The 21,182-nt window shown below is 36.9% G+C and overlaps 1 protein-coding gene across 1 annotated transcript in view; it reads right to left on the bottom strand.

Moving 5' to 3' along the window:
• Positions 1 to 21,182, bottom strand: part of LOC150085986 (beta-glucuronidase) — a 272,855-nt gene that overhangs the window by 200,698 nt on the left and 50,975 nt on the right. The window contains exon 3 of the mRNA XM_090374318.1: positions 16,103 to 16,257. Coding sequence (XP_090230444.1) covers positions 16,103 to 16,257 — 155 coding nt within the window. The remainder of the gene's footprint in view (positions 1 to 16,102; positions 16,258 to 21,182) is intronic.

The following is a 21,182-nucleotide window of genomic DNA, read 5'->3' as shown; positions in this document are numbered from 1 at the left end:
TGGTTGGGCCACGATGGGAAGCTTGTAGCTTGCGGACGGCAATTGCGGTTTGGAGGAATTATCCAGCTTTATGCAAACATTTTGAATCAGAAGTTAAATATTTGGGATTATTAAACTGACTTTTAAATCTGGAATTTCTTAACCGTTTAGCACTAATAATTGACATCCTGCACAAGCTCTCTTACCTTTCAGAAGCTTTACAAAATTGCAACATCACTATAGTAAAAGCAGATAAATTAATTATTTTATATCAATGCTATTGATAATTTAAATTCTGAAATAAATTGCGAATCTAAAATTGAAAGCATGTTGAAGTTGAAAGAATTAGAAGGAATCAAAATTGAAAGTGAGAACATATTTAAAAATTTACCTTGTGATAAGTTATTAAACTGCATTGTTTTATCATTAAAGAAAGGTTATTAATGCAAGGGTTATTAATGCAGAGTAATTTTAAATTAAATAAAGAAACTAATGATATCATTGACAATGAGGAATTGTTTGTTTGTTATTTTTTTAGGAGCATTAGCAACTAAGGCCATATTGCTCCGGGGATATGCGGTGGTCATTCCCTGATCTTTTCGCATCCTCTGTATTTGGTGGTCACGGGCTCGAACCCCGGTCTAATCAAGAAGCATGTGCTATGCACTGCTGCTCCTGCCCATCTGGCTATGGAGGCGCCAATGAGGAATTAAAAGAAATTTAAACATATTCTTCTACATTCCCTGAAATGTAGAACATAGAACTTTCATCTCTGTGGCAAAAGGGTGAAAAACAAATTTAACTTTTCTAATAAAATATTAAATAAAAATTAATGATTTTAAGGAATTTGCTGAAGAGAGTTTATCTTTAAAATCAAATGAAATTTCCTTTTTAATTAAAAAAAGCCAGAAATATCATTGAAACCATTGCGATTAGCAGTGCTGAAACTGAGTGAGCTTTCAGTGTAATGAATAATATTGTAACAATAAAAAGAACATCTTGACAATTAAAGATATGATGACCATAAATCTTAATGGAAAACTATTGCTTCAATTTTATTTGGATTGTTACGTCAAATCTTTCCTCCAAAAAGCATTGCTCAGCTATTGAGCAAAGCAGAACAACAACAAATAATTAATAAAGAAGTAAATTCTATATGGCAATTTTTTAGATAGTATGAATCAAAGCTGTAATGCTCAATACGTTCTACGTTGATATTAATATTTGTGAAATAATAAGAGGAGTTTACCTTAATATAGTACGTAGAACACTTCCGTATGATACTCTCCAGAAATTAAAACGAAAAAAAATCGAAAAACTTACATTAAAGTAAAAAATAATTAAAAACTAATTTAACACAATTAAAATCAATTTAACATAATTAAAAATCAATTTAACGCAATTAAAAAGAATCTAATGAAAATATTCAAAACGATTTTTGTTCCTGAAGCTGACAATGCTTTTTGACAGTACGTTGTGATCACAGGAATGAAAATTACCGAATAGGATTGAACATGAAACTTAAATAGTGATTATTTGTCTTTGCGCATACGCGTAAAGGCCCACGCATTGGAGATCAAATATGGCCAACGAACATTAACAGAATTTTCATGTAATTTGATTTCTACGTTTTCTGCAATTAATAGTCGCGTATAATTACGTTGGACATTAAGTATTTTGGCCTCGTTAAATAAAAAAGTATGTTTTTCACTAATGGCATGAAAGGCTAATTCTGACGCTGCTGAATGAGAAGCACGAACTGAGGCTTCATGTTGATTTACACGAATATTCAGAGAAAAATGCGTCGAACCTTGGTAAGACAAGTCGAAATCACCGCAAGAAATGTTGTATACCAGGTCATTAATTTGTGTTGCGAACATGAAAAGAACCGGGCGATTGTTCAGTATAGTGTGTAATTTCCATTATTGGCCTGGCCACAATTTTAAATTCGGTATCTTTAAAGAATCTATTAAGCTGTTTGTGCCACTGTTCAACATATGGGACAGATAATAAAGTATTTTTTGATATTACTATTGTTGGCTGGTGTAGTATTTTGTATCCGATCCTTAGCCTATACCCTAATTCAGTTAATTGTGGCAAGGGGATAACCCCTATTTAAGAACCTGCTAGTTAATATTTGTATTTCTGAGCCCAAAGCAGATTCCATTGTTGAATATTTATAGGCATTTAGAAATTGATTAAAGATAATCGATATTTTGTAGGTGAACGGGTGATAGCTATTACATGTATAATGTAGCAGCATACCGGTGTTTGTAGGTTTTCGATAGATGCTAAATTGGATTTTATTCAAATCCGGAGTAAGCGTGAAATTTAGAAAGTTTAATGACTTTGTATTCGTATCCTCACTTTCCAATGTAAATTTGAGTCTAGAATGAATATTATTAAATGAATGTAAAATGTCTTTGATAGTACTACTATCAGTAATAACTAGAACATCGTCTAAATACCTCCCATAGTATGTGATATAGGGTCAAAAAGATGTCAAATGTATTTGCTCAATCGTTGAGAGATAGATTGATCTCTGACATTAAGCCGCTCGGGCTCAAACCCATTGGTAATCCAAAAATTTGTTTGTACACCTTGTCTCAAAAGGTGATATAGTTGGCCTCAACTAAGAGTTTAATTAAGTGAAAAATTTCCTTAACAGGAAGCTTCATATAATTAATTGGTATTGAGTTATTATTTAACATATCCCAAATAATATCTAATGTGTATTCAATGTTTACATTCGTATATAACGAGGTAACATCTGGTGAGAATAAATTGTCATTGTCACTAAGTCTACAGTCTTTAAGATTATATCAATTATTTAAGATTATAATGTATAATGTAACGAAAATATTCAAACCGAATTGAATATTGAATATTCAAATTTTTTTGAATATTTTGGTTAGATTATTTTTAATTGTGTTAAATTGATTTTTAATTATTTTTCATTCTAATGTAAGTTTTTCAATTTTTGTCATTTTAATTTCTGGAGAGTATCATACGGAAGTGTTCTACGTACTATATTGAGGTAAATTCCTCTTATTATTTTACAAATGGCAATTTTTTGAATAAATTTTCCTTGATTATTTGTGTGATCATTTTTTTTTTCATGTAATCTGTGATTTTTGTGAACCTTTTCTAGAATAGTTTGTTTTTTATGTAATATTTGTTTTTATATTCTAGAATGTTTTGTGATAGTTTTTAATGTTATTTGTGATGTGGGAAATATTTCATATTATTTTTTATTCACAATATTAAAACTTTATCATGAAAAAAATATATCCATTATATTTCCCTAGTTGTAAAAAAGTAAAAGGCGGCAAAACTGGAAGCCCACTGTTAAAATATTCACCGCTCACCAATTGATATACTTCAAGAAGTTTGCGAATATAATTATGAACATATTGCAGTTGAAAGGTTATAGCTTGTTTGGTCAATCATATGTTGTCAACTTTTTCAAGCACTTAGAATTTTAACATCGTAGTAGTTCACGTGCACACATTTTGCTTTGGCTAAATAAAGCTCTCAAAGACCCTTTGGGTGAGAACAAAGAAGATGCCAATGCAATGATCGGCAAGTTAGTGTCTGTCTCTACTAGCAAGGTTTCAGGGAGCATCACGCTTCAAACTCACAAACATACATTTACATGTACATGTACAAGAAAATACGCCGGATAAATGAAAGATGTGTCGATTTTAAGCACCATTCATATCCTGTCACTAGACCACTATATTAGTGCCCATACCTAAGATAGATGGATGCAAAGTAAAATACGCTGCTCGCTACAAGAATATGTGGCAAAATCTAGATGATGATGATTATGCCAACATTGATGCCTTCTTCAGGGCAAACGACAAACTCCTAAGACTATTACTTGGATATGCTCAGAGTTGGCGTAAATCAACCCAAGGTACTTCTTAAACATCAACCAAGTGAGAAGTGCCACAATCCATTCAACTGTTCATCTGTAACACTTTGAAATCAAACACCAACATCCAATTCATTACAGAGGGATACTCTTGCACTGCATATGTCATTGAGTATGTGGACAAGACAATCTGAGGGATCAGCAATTTACAGCAACATATCATTATGATCATGAATGAGCACCCAGAGTTCAACATTGTCAAAATCACGAGAAAACTATCCATCGACACACTCAACAGCGTAGAGATCACAAGTCAAGAAGCCACCTGGTATATGCTACGTCAGCCTGTGTTGGAGTGCTCTGTGGTGGCAGTTTACATTCCCACTGATTGGCCAATCGAACAACAGAAAGTGAGGAAGTCCAATTAAGAGATGAATGAGGAGGATCTTGCGGAGGATTCATGTGACGTATGGAAAGAGAATTGGGTGGACAAATACGAGAAGAGATCACACCACTTAGATCATGTTACTCTGTCGTGGTTTGTCACAAATTACACATTCAGCACTAACGAGATCTGCAAGAAAAGACAGTATCCATGCATAATATGCTATCAAAACTATGACATGGCTCAGGATCTCAACGAGTACAAGCGTGAGATGGTAACACTGCACATTCCATTTTGCAATGAGGAAGCAGAGACACTGTCGGAGGTGGAGATCTAAAGGTGGATGTCAAGATCTAAAACAATGAAGAGCTCATACTAGAACAGAGCAAAATTGTGTGAATTGGACATAGACAATCACAAAACAAATGAAAATTTGTAAGGCGATGTGTCAAGACAACGCTGACCCTGACAAAGCATGCGGTAATGGCCTGAACAGCCTTGTTATGCAACTGTGAATAAAAGACCCCTTTTGAGACTTTTACAATCATCCATACAGTGAGATGAATGAGGATATAAAGCTCACCACATTCAACTGACAGCACAATTGCAAAGAAATGCTAAAACTTAATGATCAACGAGGACTTTTCTAACTTAATGAGAACAGCCAATGACAAGCAAAAGATTCTACTTGTGCATGTAATTTTGAGTCTGTTATTGCCCAATCATGAACTGATTCAAATATTCTTGACTGGCCCAGCTGGTTGTGGCAAAACATTTGTGATTTGCCTCTTGATGGAAATATACAACTGCTTCAGCAAAAGACAGGTATTGTAACACCTACATTACATGCATTTCAACTAGTAAGACTGCCATTGCGATAGATGGAATCACTGTGCACATTGCCCTCAAGATATCCACTTCAAGAAATCTGCCTATCGGAAGTCGCACAACAATACAGATCGCTGTTTAAGTACATCATAGTGCTAATAATTGACAAAGTCAATATGATCGGTGCTGAGCTGTTATCGCAAATAGACATGAGGCTAAAACAGATAACTTGAAACATTGAAATGAGCTTCGGCAGGCAGGACATGTTCCTAATTGGGAACTTACATCAGCTGCTTCCAGATCGCGGAACTCCGGTCTATAAACAGATAAAGCAGCACATCCCCAGCCATACTCTCTGGTGCTGCCTCAAATACTATGAACTTGGTCAAGTTGTGCACCAGTTGAACTTCGGGTTCTCGTCTGTGTTAGCCAAAATTGGTAACGGGACTAAATTAGATCAGAATGAACAAGAACTTATCGAGTTGCATTTCTTCACTTGGGAGGTAGCTGATCGTTTCTGCCCAAACGGTACTTGTTAAATAATTTTGTCAACAAGTACAACTGTGCAATCCTAAGTGCCACAGAGGAGAAAGTAGAATCAGTCATGCAAGACATCTTCATGGGTTGCCTGAATGCAGAGCAAGAAGCACATATTCACCAGAAACTCTATAAAAAATTTGTTATTGACACTGGCATGATTACCCTATGAGCTTCCATTGAACATTGGAAAGCCATATATTGTCACTACCAATGTGGGCATTACAGATGGGTAAATTATGGATAAATTATCCATGAACGAATACAACGAAAAGCAACAGATACTACAATTGAAGCTTGAATTTACCACCTTGCCTAGGGTCAAAAAGTTGCTCACAAGAAGGTGGCGAGATGCGTGCAAGCAGTAGTAGTAGTAGTAGTAGTAGTAGTGGCATGTGATGCAAGAAAGCAAGTGTATGAGCTTATGCAGCATCAGCAAAAAAAAAAAAAAAAATTACAAAACAAATCCCTCTAAATGTTTGTCCAGTTCCTCCTTAAATTTATTTAACCTATCAACTTCCACAACGACAGATGGAAGTTTGTTTCAGTAATTAACCACCCACTGGCTAAAGGCAAATTTCCGCACATCTATTCTACATCTGTCTTTTCTTAATTTGAATTTATGCCCCCTTAGGTTCATAATCTGAACAAGTGGAAGGATCCCATCACAATTCAGCGTGCTCAACCCATTCAAGGCCTTATACACCTCAATCAGATGACTTCGCGGGTGCCGTCTCCAGCCGCTGCAATTTTCAGAACTTAAGCCTCTCTTGGTAAGAGGATCCCTTCATTCCCCTCACCAATCTTGTTGCCCTTCTCTGTACATGCTCAAGTAAATCTACATCCTTCCTAAAATGAGGCCTCCAGACCTGTACGCAGTACTCAAGGCGTGGCCTGACCATTGCCTTATACAGAGGGATAATCACCTCCTTTTCCCTGCTAGCAAAATTCCTATATATCATTGACAAAACCCCATGACCTGCCCTGGCAGCCTGTCTGCATTGCTCAGAAAACTTCATATCTGACTGCACAATTACTCCCAGGTCTTTTTCATTTTCTACCACCTTAAGTGTAGTACCACATAGTTGGTACATTTCCTGTGGGAATGTACGAACTGTGGGAATACGAATCCTGTGGGACTCCACTAATAACATTAGTCCATGAAGAGTAGCACCCATTAATTACTGCCCTCTGTCTTCTCCCACTCAACCATCCTTTTATCCATTATAGAAACTTACCCTCAATACCATTCTGCTCCAATTTGTACAGTAGTCTTCCATGCGCAACACTCTCAAAAGCTTTCCTGAAATCCAAGTATATGATATCAAAATTATTTTTTGCATCCGGTTTCTTTGTAACCATATCATAATAACCAATCAAATTTGTCAGACAAGACTTTCCCTTAACAAACCCGTGCTGTGTCAGAATTATTGCTGCAGTCCCTTCTAGATGATCCTGCAATGCAAACAACATCAACGTGCTGCTCACAAGGTGAGCTGCAAGTATATAGCTGAATAACAACTGCACAATCTTGTGCCAAAAGAAATCACTTTCCTCTCATACCGGATTGTGCAATGATGATACATAAGTTGAAAAAGCGGCCTATTTGATACAGTGATTTATGAGTATGAAAAGGAGCATGAACAGCAGCTGGTTTATGTCGCTCTGTCTGCATAAATGACATCAATGGACTTTACATCATCTCACCAAATGGCAATAGATAAGAGATTCTACCATAGCCTGAGAAAGCCTATGGGTGCACCACACTAACCTCACCAACACTGTTACACAGCAATGCCAAATCTTGCTGCAATCTGAGACTTGGTTAGATAATAGAGTGTCAGCATCCTGAACTTCGATTGCATGGTTCAATTCAAGCATGAAACTAAATGGACAGCTGGAGTCGCAATATATCAAAAAAAGATGGACAAGATACACATCATTACACCATACTTAGATGTCATCTATCGACAGATGACTGGTTTCAGTCAGTGTTTGGCCCATTGGCAATTATGTACAGCGGAGCGCTTGTTATCCAATGGCCAATTGATATAATGTCCTAAAAGTGACATAATTGACTTCATTCGTTCATTTCATTTTGCTGACATACTCTATTAAAGGTGCAGTGCTGTTAACGAAAGATTTACAAAAAATACCCATGATCATGAGCAGTTATTTCAACGTTAACTTCAGATTGGAATAAACTAAACTGTTAATTACTTTCCTGCAAAAAACAATCGATCTAACTATAAATACTAATCCCTCAATTTTAACTACAAGATTGGATACCTCAATCAACACTGTTTTCCAGATACGTCTCTTACTTTAGTTATCATAAATCCATTGTATCTTGTCTTCAAGCAGAAATTATGGAAAATTTGTGAATGATAAATAAAATATTTACAATACTCTTTGTGTTTATCATTTAGAATATATAATTTATTTTGTAATCAATATATACAAATCAAAATACCTAAAAGAAATGCGAAGAATGTTTCACATAAAACCATCATCTACCGCACGTGCTTGGCGCACACACACACACCATTTTTTTTCTTTTATTTTTGGCTGATACTGTATAAGCTTGCTTTCTTGCATCATATGTCACTACTAATGCTGCATGAATTAAAAAAATTTTCTGATATAGCATGCAGACAACAAGAATATGCCCCGCTCCTTGGCATAATGTGGCCTGGACAATGCCTACCACCTGTCACTAGCTGGCAGAGGAGAAGCAGCAAGATTATAAACCAACTGATCTAGATGCCACCTAAATCTTTACGAATAGCTTCTATTCCAGTGAACTATTTTTGCACAAACCATTTTAAGAGAAACCATTGTGAACTATTTTTGCACAAACCATTTTCAAAATGTAAAAATATTGGATCTTGCCATGACACCCAACATAACCTCAAATTTACATCACTAATGTGCACAATGGAAGAGAGAATAGGGGGGTTGTTGGAGCATTGCTCCGGAGGCTGAACATAGGTTCAGCCACTTCAAGCGTCCAATATAGCGATATAGCAATGTAGTGATACTGCACCAGATGATGAGAGTTGTCTACCACCTAATATTATCTTTTGATACAGAGCAATGGCTTTTCTTTGTGTGATATAAGGATGCCACACCTCGACCCCTGCTTATGTTGGCATCTTTAACCTTGGCATCTTTTATCTTTTCTGCATGCTTTTAAAAAATGAAAATTTCTAAAAGATTTTATTAAATCAACGTTGACCTTTTTTTGACCTTTATGACCAACTTACACAGCATTCTGCAATTCACAAATATCACAAAAACAAATCAATTGCAAAATCCAGCAGGTAAAGTAAAATTACTATTTTTGCACATTTTGTAGAAATATACTACTATATGTAATCATTTAAAACATTTATTACCAAATTAAAGATATGAATAAAATATTATTGATCAACAAGGCAGTACTTTATATCTTACATGGCAGCACACTATTAGGTAAACTCGTTAATAATTACATTTAGAGATATCCCATACATTTTGGAATTACTTCAATTACTTCTTCTGTGGTTAATAACATAAATTACACTATAATACAAACAGCACTTACATTACGCCAGACATAAAGTGAATGTAAGAAGAGCACTTTCTATATTTCCTTTGTGTCTGGCATAACATGTAAGTTGTGTTATATTTTAATTATTTTACATTAACTGGAGAAGGAACCAAAGTGATCTCTAGAGTTCGTTTAGAGCTGGAATTCTAAATATAATTTTTTTAAGTAATTAAATTTATGTAAATTACAATATTACAATGCAGTGTTAGTGCATTTGTTTCACAAATGTGTATTTTTTTAGCACTTCCTTGCATCATTCTCCTGATACTAAGACAATTACAATGAAACTCCCCTTGAAATGAGCACCAGTATGTGGTGAAGGGGACTGCCTCTCAGTGATTCTGCTGGTCTTCTGAATTAGCATCCAATGCCCATACCTTGGTTCCAGGGTTACATCAATGGAATCTGGTGTGTCCACCATATGCTACAACCCATGGAACCTCAGTAAAGGCATCCTAGAGAGGGCTCAGCCCTAATACATCACTTTGGTCCCTGCTTCGACAAGACAGAAGGTACCAGACTGGCCTGACTGGAATCAATCAGCAGTTGGTTCTTAATGGTAAGGTCAAGTGCATCCCAATAGGTCTTCCCTTTGGCCCTGGAACAGGGTCAAGACATTGAAAATTTGGGTATAATGCTCTAAGCAAACTTTAAATTCTATTCATGTGTAGGTGTCCCTCTTGTAGGGCTCCATGGTAAGTGAGGTACTTAGGGCATCTGAAACTTTTCTTTACTTTTGAGTAATTTAAATCCTTTTCTGGGCCCCCCCAACAAGGGCCTCCCCTACCCACCAAGATGAAACTAGCAACACTGCAGCAAAAAGCCAGAACTGAGGAAATATCAATAATACTACTACTATTACTCATCAGCCATTCTACTGGAGAATAAGCAATTGGGAAAATGCCACCCTTTTTTTTATCCAGAAAGGACTAGAAGGCTCCCCAAAGTCTCTTACGAGATTGCATTCTATGGAACTTCTAATGGAAGCGTCATGTCACAAACAAGCAGAGAAATTCTAAAAGCCACTCTGATATGGGAAATACCAATAATTGTTACTCCACCTGCATAAAACACTGAGTTCATCTCATGATATAATAGCAGTGGAACCTACAAGTCTGATGAAGAGATCTGTTCTAAACCAAAAAAAATCAAAGCACAACAGCTGTAAAGTGAATATCATGTGTAAGGATGAGAATCTTGTTCTTATCAAGTTTCCATTCTTATATTCAACACCCTCCAAGTTCCGTCAAGGCTAACTTCTTTAACTACTTAAACTGCCCAGTAAAGATTTACATTCCAAATCTACTGAGGTGTTTTAAGTGCGATAAGTAGCTCGCAAACAGCCTACAATACACCACTGCCTGTGCTCAACATGGTGCAAAAGACCAATAAAGCAAGACTTCAACTTCAAAGCCAAATTGTACAAATTGCCACGGAGAGCACCCTGCATACTCTCAAGGATGCCAACACTTCTCAGGTATGTAGGTACACTGCATCATTGCATTCACGAAGAAGGTAATTCGATGACAGCATGGATAAATGTCGTGAGTTAACAGACTTTGAAAGAGAGATAATAGTGGATGCCTAACGCATGGATCACTCTATCGTGGAGGTGATACTGAAATTGCACTATCCCCATTTGACAGTATCAAAGGTTAATTTTTTTTTTTGATTTAGTAGTTGTTGGCGCATCGGCTTCTGTGGCCATATTGCACCTCCCAAGGTTTTTGCAGTACTTTGATCCAAGCCCGAGGCGGGAATCGAAACCGCGACCTTTGGGTTGCCGGGCAGGTACTTTACCCACTCGGCTAGCCCGGTCGGCAGTATCAAAGGAACAGAAAATAGAACTAACATGTCCAACCAGTAAATAATGAATAGCCCTTATGCACCTAGGTTTCTGGGATGAGTACAACCAGGATACAAACAAAAATGATCATACATGTTAAAACCAGTAAAAAAGAACCAATCAGCTGCCACACCCACAACAATACCTCCTTGCTGCACCACTTCTACCAAAAATGCGTGGCAAGGAAAAGCCATAAAAACCACGCGACCTGAATTGCAAGAACAAATGGACACAGAAGTGAAAGAGGCAACAAAGTTCCAAGTTTTCAGCGAAAAAGTTTGAAGTCTGAGTCTTGGAACTTTTTGCCGAGGAAGAAATGGATACCAAGTGAAGTCCATACTTCCCCGGAAAGGATAGACCCAAATCTGAGAAAAGAGATTTTAGATTTCTTCAAAATAGTGATAACACCAAAGCCCTCCTGTGTAAGCATAAGCCAACTACTTTTGCTTATAAAACCACATTACTGTACACTGAAAGGACAGAATTCATGGGATAACTTGTTCCTGGGCAATAAGATGCTATCGCCTCTCTCGCTAGTAGACGAACCCACCATTTCTCAGGTGTAGGTACACTGCATTCAAGAAGACAGTAATTCAATGTCAGTATGGATAAACATTGTGAGTTAACTAACTTTGAAAGAGTGATAATAGTGGGTGCCCAATGCATGGGTCACTATTGCTGAGGTGATACAGAAATTGTGCTATCCCCATTCAACAGTATCAAGAGTGTATTTGGAATACACCATTTACACACTTGCACTGCTTCTATTAGAATGAGCAGAAGCCTGAAAAACAAGATGCATGGTATTTCAGAGACTGCTGGGAGCCATTGCGGCACAAGTAAACACATGGGTTGTGTTAGGGTAGCTAAGAATAGAAACAGGTGCAGGTATACTTGCATGTACACCAATGCTAGGAGTTTAGTAAATAAATTTGATGAATTTGAGGTATTGCTCAAAACATCGAAGGCAGATATTGTTGGGATATCAGAGACGTGGTGTCACACAGATATAAGGGATGCGAAACTGCAATTTGGGGAGTACAACGTCTACAAAAAGGATAGACAGGATAGGAAGGGGGGAGGTGTTATGCTATTAGTTAAGAAACACATAAAAACCAAGGAAGTGAAGCCAGTCGACATCGCTGGACAGTGCAGTGTGGAGTCAGTTTGGTGTGACATAAACATTGGGAGATCAAAATTGAGAGTAGGAGTGTGCTATAGGCCTAATGACTCTGATGAGTATAATAAGGAACTGTACAGGGAAATAGAGTGGGCCAGTAAATCAGAGTGTCTTATAATGGGAGATTTTAATTTCCCAGATATTGACTGGATTTTGGGGGCTGGTTACTCACACACTAGCAGGGCTTTTGTGGATTTATTGGATGATTGTTTTCTACATCAGCATGTTCGGGAGGCAACTAGAGGGAGTAATACTCTTGATTTGATTATCAGCAGTGATTCTTCATGCATTAAGAATCTGCAGATAAATGAACCACTAGGTGGCAGTGATCACAGTGTGCTGAAGTGGGATTTACTCAAAGAGATAACTACCATTAGGGGTAAAGGGAAGGGTTATTGCTTCCGTAAAGGCGACTACGATGGACTGAGACAGTATTTAAATTCTATACAGTGGGACCAACTGATGATGTTACCAACAGCAAATTCAAAATGGGTAGCATTCAAAGAACTTATCTTGGAAGCTACTAGGCTTTACATACCAACTAAGAAATATTGTTCAAGGTTTAGGCCAAAATGAATGTCAGATGAACTAATGAGGCATATGGCAGAGAAGAAAAATGCATGGGATACATACAAATTAACACATGACACAGAAGCCTATGATAGATACAAGTTGATATGCAACCAAGTTACAAAGGAGGTTAGGCAGGCGAAGGCAGATTACGAGAAATCCTTGGCAAGGGATGCAAAGAAAAACAGCAAAGAGTTCTTTACTTATGTAAACTCTAGAAGGAAGGAGATGAATCAGATTGGTCCACTTGATATTGATGGGTCAAGTGTTGATGATCCTGCTCAGGTAGCTAACAAACTAAATGAATATTTTGCATCGACATTCACACATGAGGAGTTATTCAGCGAGGGGAATGCCAGAGGTGTATTCAACTCTGGCAGTAAGCTAGAGAATCTTGTAATAACTGAGAGTAAAGTGGAGGAGAAACTGTTGAAGATAAACACAAGAAAGGCACCCGGGGTGGATGGGATCTATCCAGTTATATTAAAGGAGGCAGCAAAGGAAGTAAGCAAACCCTTAGCCATAATTATGAGAGCTTCCTTGGACTCAGGGGAGGTACCCATAGACTGGAAATGTGCAAATGTGACCCCAATTCACAAAGGAGGATCAAAGGCTGACACAAGTAATTATAGACCTGTGAGCTTAACTTCTGTTCCAGGAAAATTAATGGAGGCACTGGTTAAAGAAGCACTGCAGGATCATTTAGACAAGACTTCAGTTATAGCTCAGACACAGCATGGTTTTGTTAAGGGGAAGTCTTGCCTGACCAACTTGATTGGATACTATGATGCAGTCACAAAAGAACTGGATGCAGGGAATAACTTTGATATTATATACTTGGATCTTAGAAAGGCTTTTGATACTGTTGCACATGGAAGACTGCTACACAAATTGGAGCAGTGTGACATTGGAGGCAAATTGCTGCTATGGATAAAGGGGTGGTTGAGGGGGAGAAGACAGAGAGTGGTAATCAATGGACACTGCTCATCGTGGTCTGATGTTATTAGTGGAGTCCCTCAGGGCTCAGTGTTGGGTCCATTATTGTTTTCTGTATTTATAAATGATACTGATGATGGTATATCGGGCTTAATGTCCAAGTTTGCAGACGATACAAAGGTTGGCAGGGTTGTCAAGGACACTACTGACACTATGCTGCTGCAACAGGATCTGGAAAGGTTGAGCAGATGGGCTGAGAGGTGGCAAATGAAGTTTAACATTGACAAATGTAAAGTACTACACATGGGAAACAGCAACCCCAGAGCAACGTATCAACTCTGTGGTACAACACTGACAGTGGTAGAGAATGAAAGGGACTTGGGGGTGGTTGTGCAGGCAGATATGAAGTTCTCTGAGCAGTGCAGACGGGCTGCAAGAGTAGCTCATGGAGTATTGTCAATGATATACAGGAATTTTTCCAGCAGGGATAAGGAGGTGATTATTCCATTGTATAAGGCGATGGTCAGGCCACACCTAGAGTACTGTATACAGGTCTGGAGGCCTCATTTCAAGAAGGATGTAGAGCTGCTGGAACGAGTACAGAGAAGGGCAACAAGATTAGTGAATGGAACAAAGGGGTGCTCTTACGAAGAAAGGCTTAAGTTTTGCAAATTACAGTGTCTGGAGACTAGGCACCAGCGAGGTGATCTGATAGAGGTGTATAAAGCCTTGAATGGTTTAAGCATGCTCAATGCTGATGGGATTCTTCCTCTAGCTCAGAAAAATCACCTGAGAGGGCATAAATTCAAATTGAGGAAAGACAGATGTAGGATAGACGTGCGGAAATTTGCCTTTAGCCAGCGGGTGGTTGGTTGGTGGAACAGACTTCCATCCCTTGTGGTGGAGGTTGATAGCCTAAATAAGTTTAAGGCTCAGCTGGACAGGTATTTTGAACGAACAGAGGGATGAAGTGGAAGTGGTTTTTTTTTTTTTTTTTTTGGCTGATGCTGCATAAGCTTGCTTTCTTGCATCAAATGCCTCTACTAATGCTAAAATGCTAATGCTAATTTACGGAATAACATCTCATCGTGGACAGCGCTGTGGGTGGAGAAAGGTGGTGGATGAATGTAGCCATCGACATCTATCTCGCATTGTTTCAGCCAACCAGAGAGAGACAGAGAGAGAGAGAGAAAGAGAGAGAGAGAGCGATAGTGGCACAAATTACTGCCGACTTCAACAAGGGAGGTGCCAGAAACGTCTCCATCAAGACCATCAAGCAATCATTAGATGTAATAGGTTATGGGAGCTGCCAACCCACCAGAGTCCCATTACTGACACCATGGCACACCTCAGCTGGGAAAAAGAACAATGATTGGAGACGGGACTCTTGGTCTGATGAGTCCCATTTCCAGTTATTTCGAGCGTACGTGAGGGTGTGTATCTGGCAGAAACTGCACAAAGCTATGCACATGTCATGTCAACAAGGAACTGTTTAGGCAGATGGATGGTCGGTAATGGTCTGGGGTGTGTTCAACTGGCACATGTTGAGATCTCTGGTACATCTAGATGCATCTTCGAATGGTCCAAGTTATGTGTCCATCCTTGCAAACCATCTGCATTCCTTCATGGTCACGGTGCGCCCACAGGGCAATGGACTCTTCCAGCAGGACAATGTACCTCCCTACAGAGCTGCAGTAGTAGAACAAGGTTTGAAAGAGCATTCCGCAGATTTTACCACCATGGAATGGCCTCCCCCTTCATGAACCCTGTGGAGCATCTTTGGGATGCTGTGAAAAGGTCTGTTCGAGTTTTACACCCAGGAATGCCACAGAATTATGGATGGGAGTGCAGCAAGCATGGATGGAAATACCTGTGGAACACTTTTGTGAACTTGTGGACTCAATGCCTTGCCGTGTGACTGCCCTTAACCGGAGGAAAGGTGGGCTTGCCCGTTACTAGGTAGGTATCCCATGATTTCTGTCCACTCTGTATATTAAAGCCTCAAATAAATTATTGCCAGTAGTCCCAAGATTATAAATCTACTACTAACCAATGGCACTGGTATTTTGCTTATTGAACAGTTTGCAGGCCTTTTATTTAAATACACTCATGAACCATTCCTAAGATTTCCCCATAAATAGGGCCTTTATTTACCTTTCTGTATGATATATATAAAATGCTTTCTTGTCCATATTTCATATTCACTTTCCTATAGGCATTAAATACACATATAAACAACCAAATACAGGATTAAATTTAGTGGATTATTTCCAATTTTATTAATAAAAAAAAGTGCTGCTGTTAATCTTATACAAGAAACTTTTTAACTTAATAAAAATTTATTCAGAGAATGATAAAAAGAAAATACATACTGAACGCTCCCTTGTGGAATGGTTTCTGAAGTAAGAGTATTATTTAAAGCAACTGTTAGTCTGTTCAAAGACATATACTTAAGCAAACTTGTAACTTCAGCTTGAAAAGGAAGGTGACCGCCTTCATGAGTAGTTATTGATATACCATTTAAGTACTGAAAAAAACATAGTATTACAGTTTTTCCACCACTATACAGTTTCACATTTGGTACTGATTTCATTTTATATTATTTCACATATATAATAAAAAATATAAGAAAAGAATATATAATATTTTTCTTAGTAAGGGCATTAAATTAGAAACTAAAAATGTAAACAAGGCAAGAATTGTGTGGCAGTACTTTGATAGCACAGATCATAGAAGTCATGCTTTAAATATGTGAAGACAACAAATTTTGTCCCATTTCTTATAAACTAGGGCTTCTCAGTCTTTTATTCCTAAGATTTAATTTATCCTCCTAAATTAAATGAAGGTCTGTACATTTCCTCCACACTTGTTTATAGACATCGTATGTACATTTTTTTTTTTTTTTTGTATGAAAATAATCACATAAATTTCATTTATAAAAGCATATTTAAATGCAAAATACTGTCATGGAGTGATCATGTGACATCCCCTGATCAACTCTGATCATAGGATATCACTCAGTGATAAAGCAAAAAATAGGATGGATTCCCCTCAGAAAAAGAAAAACAATGCATAATCTTACCTTTAAGTGAAACTTCGTTTGTTTTAAATTTCAGTACAGTTAAATGACAATTTTTAAAGAGATTTTATTTTTTATGGCATTTAGGAAGCCATTCAAACAGGACTGGAGTTTACTGCTGTCAATATAAATATCAATGTCAATGTCAATATTTTTAACTAAATGAAAGCATTTTGTAGCATCTGAACAGGTCAGTTTCAGAATTTCTAATCAAATTTAAAGAACCATATATCATCCAATACATAATACAAAATCATCACTGTGAACTTTAATTTTAGCTTACAGCTTCATAAAGAAATTGTTTTTTGCATTAATTGATTGACACATATTGATTACAATATATGTTGTTGTTTTTTTTTAACAACGAAAAATTTTTTTGAAATTTGACCACTGTTTTTTTTTTTGGGGTGATTGCAATAACAAATTTTTCACTAATCTTTATTGATGATAAAACCTTCAAATTTCTACCATTGGTTTTTAATAAGTAAATCAATCATTTGCTTATTTCCAATAAACAAATCTTAAGCAATCAACTGAGATGAATTACTGAATGATCATTCTATTGTTATCCTAAACGGTCAAGCATGGTTATTCAGAACTTTAATTGGCTTGCAGAATGCAGAAGGGGGAATATTAATGTGATTTAATAATCAGTAGCAATTCTATATATATTAAGAATCTTCAAATAAAGGAACTACTAAGCAGCAATAATCATAGTGAATTTATGTGAGATTCATTCAAAGAAATAACTATTGTCAAAGGGAAGAGATTTTGTTCATACAAAAGTGATTGCTTTTACAGTGGTCTTAGATTTTCTAAAATTCTTTTGAGGAGGCAAACTAATGGTTTTAACAAATATAAAATGTTAAGAAAAGTAATCCTAGAAGCTAAAAGCTTTTACTCCAACAAAGAGTTATTGCTCAAAGTTTAGGCAAAAATGGAGATAAATTTATGAGCTTAATGGCAGGAAAGAAAAATGCATAGAATGATTATAAATTTATACTCCCAATACAATAAATATAAATTCTGCAATCAAGTTACTCAGATGGTTAAGCAAACTGTTTAAGAAAAAGTCACTGGCTAAGAACACAATGAAAAGCAGCAAATAACTGTTTTCTTGTATTAAAGACCAGAAGAAAATATGATAAACAACATTGATTCAGTTGAAAAGGAATAGCAAAAGTATTGATGATCCTACACAGATTGCTGATAAACTATATAAATATTTTGCAGCTACATTCACATGCAAAATTTTTAGTGATGGGTATACCACAGTCTAATACTAATCAACTTAAATGGTTTTATGATGACCAAAAGAAAGCTAAAAGAGAATCTGTTGCAGCTACTAAAAATATAAAAAGGCTGCAGGTGCTGACAGCACTGGATTAAGATTTTGTAGGCCCCAGTAATATTTTCAAAAGGAAAAAAAAAAAAGTTAAAGAAAAATTAAATTTAATTTTACAAGGCTAACAACAATTAATATTCAAACATTTGCTTTGCATAATTTCTTGGAAACAAATTTCTCCAAAACATCAGCAAATTCTACGTTCTTCAGAACATCATTTTCAATTGCCATGACAGCAAGTCTGTTTAGTCGTTCTGGTGCTACTTTCAATCTGTGTACATTCTTTACATGTTTCATCTTGGAGAAACACCTCTCTCCAGTCACATTAGATATCAAAAGTAAAGTAAATCCGTAGTGCTATTTCAACATTAGGGAATGAAGAAGTTAATCCATTGTTTACTACAAGGGTGTAGATATTAGAAGCTTATAGTGTTCCATGCTTGTGCCTGAATTCATCAAATTGCCCAACAAAGTTCCTGAAGTGAAGAATTTCTGGCACAAATCCATGCTCAATGTCATCTGAGTAAATCTTCTGAAACCTGGCTGCTGCTGTTGAAATGTCTTCATCATTCATTGTTGGAAATTCAACCAGGAAACCAAATATAATGAATGAACATTTTTATATGCTTCAATGCGATGAGAAAGAGCTAAGCGTAACTTGTCTATGATGGGTTGATATGTTTCCACCTTAAACTTCTGTCTTCCTCGAAAAGCAACACCTTCAGCATTACAATCATTGATTTGTTTTCTTTTCCATTGCTCTCGTTTTTGTTCGTTACAGTATCCCATATTTTCTACTTTGTCTTTTGCTTTATTTTCAAATACTTCAAACTGATCCCGCTGCGACTTCAAAAAATCCAGTAGAGATTTAAGAAGTTTAATAGCTGATTGAAGCTTCGGTGTTTCAACTTTAATTGATTTGCTGACTTGATTGAACCTCTCTAGTATGACAGACCAGAAGTCTTCCAAGAGAACTGTTCCCAACTTTGATAGCTGCTTGAGTATAGTGTTTGTTTCATAATGTGTGTCAGCCTGGTGATTTCCATCTTCTGAGATTAACTTCAAAGCTTCTTGTATCACCTGTAGTCTTTAGACAAGGCTTTTGTGGCATCAGCCTTTGCAGACCATCTAGTATCTGATTCTCTTTTAACTACCAATGTAGATTCACTTCCACTTTCAGCTTTAAGGCACTGAAGATTACTGACCAATGTCGAATTGAATCAGTAAAGAAATTGTAGTTTTTGTATAAGACCAAAGAATGAAACTACTCCAATGCAGCTTTCCACAGCACATACACCTACCAAATTAAGACAGTGTGCAGCACATGGAATGTAATGTGCAAGATGACTGATATTCATAATATGTGCTTGAAGCCCTTTGTAGCATTCTGACATGTTTTATGCATTATCATAAGACTGTCCTCTTAGATTAGCTACATCAATTCCAATTTGTTCAAAGAATTTCAAGACAATGTTGGCAAGAGATTCTCCAGTAAGACTTGCAATGGGAATGAAAGTGAGAAAAAGTTCAACACCCTTATTATCTGATATTCCAATGTAGCAAAGAACTACAGTCAGCTGATCAGTGTGAGAATTGTCTGGTGTTGAATCAACACTTAGAGAAAAGTATTTGGCTTCCTTGATTTCTTCTACAATGGTTTTCAATACTTCATTTCTCATAATCTCTATGACTTCCTCACATATTGTTGGAGATAGATATGAAGCTTTTCCTAGTCCTTGATTACTATATTTTGCTATATGAGAACTAAGAAAAGAATCATACTCAGCAAGTAATTTAAGTATCCCAAGGTAGTTGCCATTCTGTTGAGAATTAAGTACTTCTATATTACCACGAAATGCTAATTCACGAGATGAGAGAAAATTTATACAGGTTTACCATCACTAATCTGGCCACCAGTAATCTGGTTCCACCACTAATTCGGACATAATTTCCACGAACATAATTTCAAATTTCCCGGGTTGGTGCACTGACCTGCAGTAGCAGCAGGTCGCTAGTTTATTGCAGTGCTCACTGCATGTGCAATAAACTAATCACAAACGGCCTTTATATGTATGCTGTAATAGTGTCACACATATGTGGCCGACACTGCTTCTCAAGAAATAAAGTAACCTACTGGGCCACACGGCCACATATATGCGACATAAATTTTTTTTTTTTTTTTTTTTAATTTTAAGCGAAAAAATGACAACACTGACCACTGACATTACAATATTTATTTTAGAATTACTAATCAAATTATTTGCTAAATATTTTTTGGCCCCTGGGAAATTTGTCTTAAACTGGTTTGGCAGTCAACGTGTTAAAAGGTAGGAGGAGGAGGTGGTTAGCTGTTGAGTAAACTGCATGTGCTAAAATAACCACCGGTGATCTGGAAAACTCACTAATCTGGCACTCCACAGATCCCAACGCTGCCGAATTAGTGACAGTCGACCTGTAGTTGAAACTACTCTTTGCAGTACTTTTGCCCATTATTCTTTTTCCTTTGTGAACTGGATTTCCAATATTGAATCAGTTCATGCTTTTCGTCTAGAAATCCATGTCATCATAGAGGTCCGATGTCCAGAACTGTTCTCGTGTTCTGTAATCCGTGAAGAGGCACGTTTCCACTCTGAAAATCCACCATCGGAAAACTGGGTTTTTGATCCATGAATACCATCAAAGAGAATGCAAGCAAAGCAATATACATTTCCTGTTGAGGGAGAATGCATTAGCCATTCCCTTTTAATTTTATCACCAGTTACATGTTTTCAGAATATCAATGAATGTGAAAATTTTCTTTTCTGATCAGAGTATTGTCTTTCAGATAAAGAAAAGTCGTCATCATCATCATGGCTGGCATTCCACGGGACCTTGTTTACACCAAAAGTCACGTACCTTCTTTGTTATATTTGAGTTTTTCCACAAATCAATGACATCTTGATACTCAGATCCCAGGTAATCTTTCTTCAGGGGGACAAGCTCAGCATCAACTCCTGTGGCATTGGCATCATCACAGACAACTTGAACT

The sequence above is a fragment of the Mastigoproctus giganteus genome, chromosome 5 (assembly GCF_048544385.1).
Source record: "Mastigoproctus giganteus isolate SK-2022 chromosome 5, ASM4854438v1, whole genome shotgun sequence".
In the NCBI taxonomy this organism is placed as follows: domain Eukaryota; kingdom Metazoa; phylum Arthropoda; class Arachnida; order Uropygi; family Thelyphonidae; genus Mastigoproctus; species Mastigoproctus giganteus.
Note: the sequence above shows the minus strand (reverse complement) of the source record. Positions and strands in the feature narration are given on the sequence as shown.